Here is a 6,430-nt window from a genome sequence, read left to right as displayed (position 1 = left end):
CCAGATAAATTTGAAAATTTTACTGATTTGATTTTTGCATCTAGTTTGATGTGCATAACTCTTTCCTATCTTCTAACCTGCAGAGCACTCCCTCTTTCTACCAGAAACCATTCAAATTCCTGAAAAGTCCTTTTTAAATAAACTTTTATTCTTTTAATATTGATTAAATTATCATATTGTATCCTCTACGCCAAAGTAATCTTGAAACATTAATCATATCTATAATTATTATGGTTATAGTTCAAGAATCAAAGGGCAATAAGTACAAAATACATTTACTGCTTCCACTTCAATTGCAGTTTTCTTCCTCCGAGTCAGCCATGCTAGCTACAATGGCTCAAGAACAAAAAGGAAGCATCATATATCAGAATTAACAGACTTTATAGAAACACCCAGAAAACACAGAAACTGAAACAACAGGTAAGTACATCAGTTTCATATATGACATACTCAAATCAAGATATTAACTTCAGGATGAGTGGGAAACATATTTACTGCTTTTAGGTCGGTTCGGAACTTTCTTGTTCTGCTTGTGGCACGAGATCCGTTACACTCTAAAAAACAAACAAAAAAAGTCTATGAGTTGTCAGCATTAACTGAATTTGCAAAAAGGAAAAAAGAAAAAAAGAAAAAAAAGAAAAAAATCCACATGACAGACAAGTTGTTATTCATCAACATCATTACATATTCTTCCATTCAGTAAAATATAAAGTTTATCCCCAGACTTTTATTATAAAACTCGTTGAGTCTCTATCGAGTATTACAAGTCTGAGAGCAATATAGCTGCAATAGTACAACTATATATTTTTACTTCTCTGTTCTTAACGTGTAGTTTAATTCCACAACCATATCACTGTGAAACCTCAAATAACATCACCAAAGGCCAATGTAATACAACTTGCAATGACCTCAGGTATGACAACATGGAAGATGGCACATACAATAAGAAACAGGGAGTTTACTACTCGTTTTCAGTTCTGGTTTTGCAATTCACTTATTTAAGAACACATAAATTATGCCTGAAGCCTCAAGAATACTTTTTAATATGTAATTATCAGAAAATTATAAAAATGGGGGCTATACGAGATCTTGAGAACTCATCTGATTTACCTTAGTTAAAAAAAAAACTATGAAAACCTCGCCTTAAGAATTGTCAAAGGTATGTTCATAAATATTTTTAGAGAACACTTATAAAACAGACTGTTACGAAAGCAACCTTAAGCATAAATCATATTAATTTCACAATATAAAGTCCGAGCTAGCATTATACTACTGATACCAGAAATTAAGTGAGCAAAGTATGAAGATGAATAGAGAAAAAAGGGTTCTGATAATGACATGCTAAAACTAGTATATCAAAATCTCCAGTCATACTACTTGGAATACTCTAATTGGCAAAAGTCAGGCAGATACCAGTATCTTTACAACCACTTAATACTCATGAAGCTGAGTGATTTTGCAGGAGTTGGCATCATCTGTTAAATGTACTGCCAGGCCTTAAAATAAATGAAGGCTGATTCATGTTCTCTCATTTCACTAGTCTGTCAAGCATAAAAGGAAATTAAAAAAAAAAAAAAAAGAACTGGGCATAGATGTCTGAGGATGACAACATAAAGCCATTGTTGCAGCACTGAAAAGCAGCACATTCGTGTTGGCACAGGGCTCAGACAACCTGCTTCCCTTCAGGTCTGAACCTTAGTGAGCACTGCATGTCCTTAGTATCTGATGTTATACTTTAAATGTTTGCTCAGATATCTCTGCACAAGAGCGTGTTCTGCTGCACAGAAAATACACTTTACACCAAAGAGAAAAATATAAAACCCAGCATTCATTCAAAATCCCATCTTCTTGTGATTTAGTACATGTGGTATATGACTATCTGTTCACATGGCAAAGGAAGCCTGCCACCTCTGAGAATACTCAGACTTTCATTTGCAACATCTCTGAATACAAAAGGGTATTTTCAGTCTAGAGGGTTCAGTCAGCCACCACCACACAGTCTTTTAGAATGGCTTAACCTGTATCAGAGAAGAGGCTAGGGGCAGTTTGGAGGTTGTGGCCAAAATACCATCCCTTAAAACCACAGGAGCAAACCAGTACAGTCTTAACTGCAGAGATTTAACCTCTGATATGTCAGCACAGAAAAGCAAATTGTAAGAATCAATCACCTATAATTTCCCTTTTTTTTCTAAACACTCACCTCAGACTGCTCATTCTCATCTAGCTCCTCAACTCTGGTCAAATTAGGTAGTCCAGCTATGTCTGTAAGTTCGGCTATCGTCTTTTCATTTTCCTGTGGCAACAAGAACCAGTTTTCAGTTAAAAGTATTCCATGTTGTGAATAATTGTCTACAGAGAATATTTCAGATATGTTAAAATTACAGTATGCATTAATATAAAGCAGATACATCACATGCATGCTATGCAAATATGATAGTATGTGAATATGGATTCTGTATGCTTAAGACTAGGCATTTTTTTAAGTAACAAGAATTTTGGTTTAAATTTCTACATATTCATTTTTTATGCTACTTTTGCACTGCCATCATTCTACATTTATGTTCTGTCAGTATTTTAAGAGTGCTCTAAAAATGTGCATGCCTCCAAAATACGATGTGCTCCATGTAAATATAAGAGCTACTCACATTTAAAAGTTTTGAGATCACCATGCCAATTATCAGTCTATGCTTTTACCAAAATAGCATGAAAAGATCATACATTTACACGGACATCTGTATATGCGCTCTTCTGTTAGTATAAATTCCTGGGGACTAGGAGGATCTCAGAATCCAGAAGCATCCCAATTCCAGATCACAACTCCTTTTCCAGCTACAGAAAAAGGACTTTGCGCTGACACACTGTAAAACATTACTGTCTAGACACTGACATTAGATGTGCTTAAAAGTTTTAATGCTTTCTCACAAATACTATAAAGTAATGTGAAAGCATCCACTCAGATGATCTTATGCCATATTTTGCAATAAATTTATACTCTGTTCTGAATACAAACTAAATAAACCTAATAGTGCAGATCAAAATTCAAGTATAAGAAACAGACTGCAGGCAAGATGTTAGACATTCTTCCCCCATTTTCACTTTTTGTTTTTAAATTATATGTCAGTTAAACACTCATTGGCTTCTGTGTTGTGTTTCATATTTAGTGCCTGCATCTGGAAAAGGCAGCTGATTAACAGTACTTTCAAACCACTAACTAAGCTTTGGCTTAAACCTCTTGATCTTTCTGCTGCAACAGCATTTTGTCTTCTTCATTCTGCAGTTTCAACTCCTCAAGTTCTTGTTCCAACTGAGCCTGCAGAACATTTAAGAAAGGACAAATTAGGAGGAAAAAACCCCACATTCATCTTCACCACCTCGTTGTTTACAATGTATTTGATGATTGAAATCTTGAATAAAAAAAAGGAAGCATAAAACGTAACTGCACTGTCAGTAACATAAAGCCCTTTTGGTTTCATCTGACTCAATGTTCTCATAGGTTTTAGACTCACATGGATAGAAAGGTTTTACTACCAAGAGGAAGAAGAAATAGGCAACTGAAGTTAGTGTGCACACTTAAGATACTGTCTCATTCTGCACGCTCTTCATCAGTCTATTTTCATTACCTCCTATACTCTGGGTTAAGCTCTGATACTTTGTAAGGTACATAGCACAGACAAATAAATCTATATAGAATCAAATCTATAGGACAGATTGGTAAGCAGCGTCACTAACATTAATCATCTTTGCCAGAAACTTTTAATATTTCCAATCAGAAATATCCAACACAAAGTGTTTATTCTCTGTGAGCCTAAGTCCTATTGCATCAAAACTTCAGAAACTGCATAATCTAAGTGTTTACATTCCACAAACAACACCAAGGCCTAGAGATTACTGTTTTCTGTAGCATTTTGTGAGCAGTTACATGCTGGGTTTGGCTGGGGCAGAGTTAATTTTCCTCCTAGTAGCTAGTATGGGGCTGTGTTTTTGCTGCAAACAATGTTGATATCACAAGGATATTTTAGTTATTGCTGAGCAGTTCTTGCACAGAGTCGAGGCCTTTTCTGCCTCTCACCCTACGTGCGAGTGGGCTGGGGGTGCACAAGAAGCTGGGAGGGGACACGGCCGGGACAGCTGACCCCAACTGACCAAAGGGATGTCCCAGACCCTACGGCATCATGCTCAGCACATAAAGCTGTCAGAAGAAGATGAAAGGGGGGGACTTTCTGAGTGATGACATTTATCTTCCCAAGTAATCTTTATGCGTGATGGAGCCCTGCTTTCCTGTGGCTGGCTGAACACCTGCCTGCCGATGGGAAGCGATGAAGGAATTCCTTCCTTTGCTTTGCTTATGTGTGCAGCTTTTGCTTTACTTATTCATCTGTCTTTTTCTCAACCCTTGTGATTCTCTTGCTGTCCCACCACGAGAGAGGGAGGGAGCAGCTGTGTGGGAGTTAGTTGCTGGCTAGTGTTAAACCACAAGCTACTACAAATATAGTTGTATCATAGAATCATAGGTTGGCCTAGGCTGGAAGGGACTTTAGAGATCATCTAGTCCAACCTCCCTGTTGTGGGCAGGGACGCCACCTCTCGACTAGACCAGGCAACACATGGGGACCGAGCAGGAATCACAGTAACTAGTTTTTACATTCCTTTTTGGTACATGTAATCAAACATGTCTGAGTACCTGACTATTGCCAAAATTGTGAGTTAGGTTAAAAAATGTGTCTAAGGTGAGCATTGTTCAACACCTCTCCAGCAGTTTACACTAAATAACTTCTTAATTCTCTGTGAATTATCTCTAGAAACAGCCTCATATTATTGTTTCCATTTACTATTTTAAATGACTCATGAAATCCTTAAACACATAACTTTTGGTCTGCAAATTAGTAAATTTCAAATTTAAGAAGTGCAGATGAAATAAATGTATTTTACACTAGAACCGTGCTTAAAAAGTTCAGCATAGATTTAAAATTACACTTTGATTTTAACATAGAATCATAGAAACATTCAGGTTGTAAAAGACCCTTGGGACCATCAAGATCATGGAAGTCAGCCAGGTAAAAAAAAAATTCTAGTCACATAACGTTGACGTTAAGGAACACTAAGGAATTTAAGATGTGGTTAAATTCACACAACTTCTTTATACCAAGTAGGCAGAAACAAAGATTTTGTCTTTATTTCTCATATTTAAAGTGTGCATAGTATAGGATTCAAATTTCTTTATGCCAACAGAGTGTCCAGGTAGCCAAGGAAAGAAAAAGACACCTCACTGGAACAGGCTACACATACTACTTAAGTACGTAATCTTCATTCAATGATTCTCAACCATTTTCAGGACTCTATAATTGTATGTACATTCTCCTTCCCTTTTTTTGCATTACTGATACTACATTAAGTCACCTGAGACAATGATCAGTTATTACTCCTAGACCTCCTAGCAGAAGACTGTCTGCTTATTTTAAGTTACTTCTCACATAAGTCTTAAACTGGTTGCTTTTTACCCTAGGCTTCTCCTTATTTTTTTTACTGCACAGTATCTAAGCTTTCCTTCTGCTCTGCTGACTAATCATTTCAGTTATTATTTAGAAAATACTTGGGTTTTGTTACCTTCTATCAGAATAATTCTGCAAAGGTTAGAAGTATACAGAGAGCAAGATGTCACCGCATCATATACTATTTATAGTTATCTATTATTAAGTATTATTAACCTGATGTTGTTCTTGAAGTTTCTGCTGGATCATTAGCTCTTCTTCTTTCATTTTTCTTAACATTTTGAGTTCTGCCAGGGCCACCTCTCGTTCCTGTTCCAGCTCAATCCTTTCCAACATTCTCTATTTCATAGATAACACAGAATCAATTAAAAAAAAAGTCAGAGATTAAATAGCATCAATTATATTGTCACAACTATTTTTGCCCAAGATGGAATCACCTTTTTTTCTTCATCTAAAATTCTTCTGTAATTGTAAATCCAATGTGCCAGATACGCTATTGGATCTGCTGGCCGATGCTCTACAACCTCTGCCAGTCCCATTTTCAAGCAAGTTCCCAGGCATTGCTTCAGATACTGAGACTCCATTCAGATCTGCTAACAACAAACAGACAGCCATTAGCCATCAATGTCAGAATTAAATTAGGGGTTTCAAGAATTATTGCCTCAGGTGCCAAATACAAAATATAATATTGCTGGTTTTATTAACCTGGCAATTAACAGAGAAAAAAAAAAAAGTCATTTAAATTTAATATTGGTTTAGTTCTTAACAAATCCAGTGATAGATCAGTTACACAAGCGATCACTCTGGACAGTGACGAAAGGCACAAATCTCTGTGCACACGACGTTTTACCGTCCCAGTGCCGCTAAACATGTAGCACGTCTGACACTCGACTTCTGCAACGCTCGAACACCCGTCCTTTGCTGCCAACGGGACCGCCCCC

At 36.7% G+C, this 6,430-nt stretch overlaps 1 protein-coding gene across 1 annotated transcript; it reads right to left on the bottom strand.

The window, feature by feature from the left end:
• Nucleotides 1–500: 500 nt before the first annotated feature.
• Nucleotides 501–6,073, bottom strand: LOC104269825 (DPY30 domain-containing protein 1-like). Its single transcript, XM_009871134.1, has 5 exons — nucleotides 5,927–6,073; nucleotides 5,706–5,828; nucleotides 3,230–3,310; nucleotides 2,201–2,293; nucleotides 501–554 (listed from the first exon to the last, which is right to left on the bottom strand). The coding sequence occupies exons 1-5, from the start codon at nucleotides 6,071–6,073 to the stop codon at nucleotides 501–503; spliced, it is 498 nt and encodes a 165-aa protein (XP_009869436.1).
• Between the last annotated feature and the right edge of the window lie 357 nt (nucleotides 6,074–6,430).

This window comes from Apaloderma vittatum, unplaced genomic scaffold (genome assembly GCF_000703405.1).
Source record: "Apaloderma vittatum isolate BGI_N311 unplaced genomic scaffold, ASM70340v1 scaffold40736, whole genome shotgun sequence".
NCBI classification, from domain to species: domain Eukaryota; kingdom Metazoa; phylum Chordata; class Aves; order Trogoniformes; family Trogonidae; genus Apaloderma; species Apaloderma vittatum.
The sequence above is the reverse complement of the archived record's forward strand: the minus strand, read 5'-3'. Positions and strand labels throughout refer to the sequence as shown.

Bases quoted from the DNA above. Each gene is read 5' to 3' on its own strand.
- LOC104269825 (XM_009871134.1), bottom strand. From the start codon at position 6,073: ATGGAGTCTCAGTATCTGAAGCAATGCCTGGGAACTTGCTTGAAAATG. The intron at 5,829-5,926 runs GTGATTCCATCT...TCTATGAAATAG, and splicing joins TTTTAGATGAAGAAAAAAAG to AGAATGTTGGAAAGGATTGA. The intron at 2,294-3,229 runs GTTTAAGCCAAA...TTGTTGCCACAG, and splicing joins TGCAGCAGAAAGATCAAGAG to GAAAATGAAAAGACGATAGC.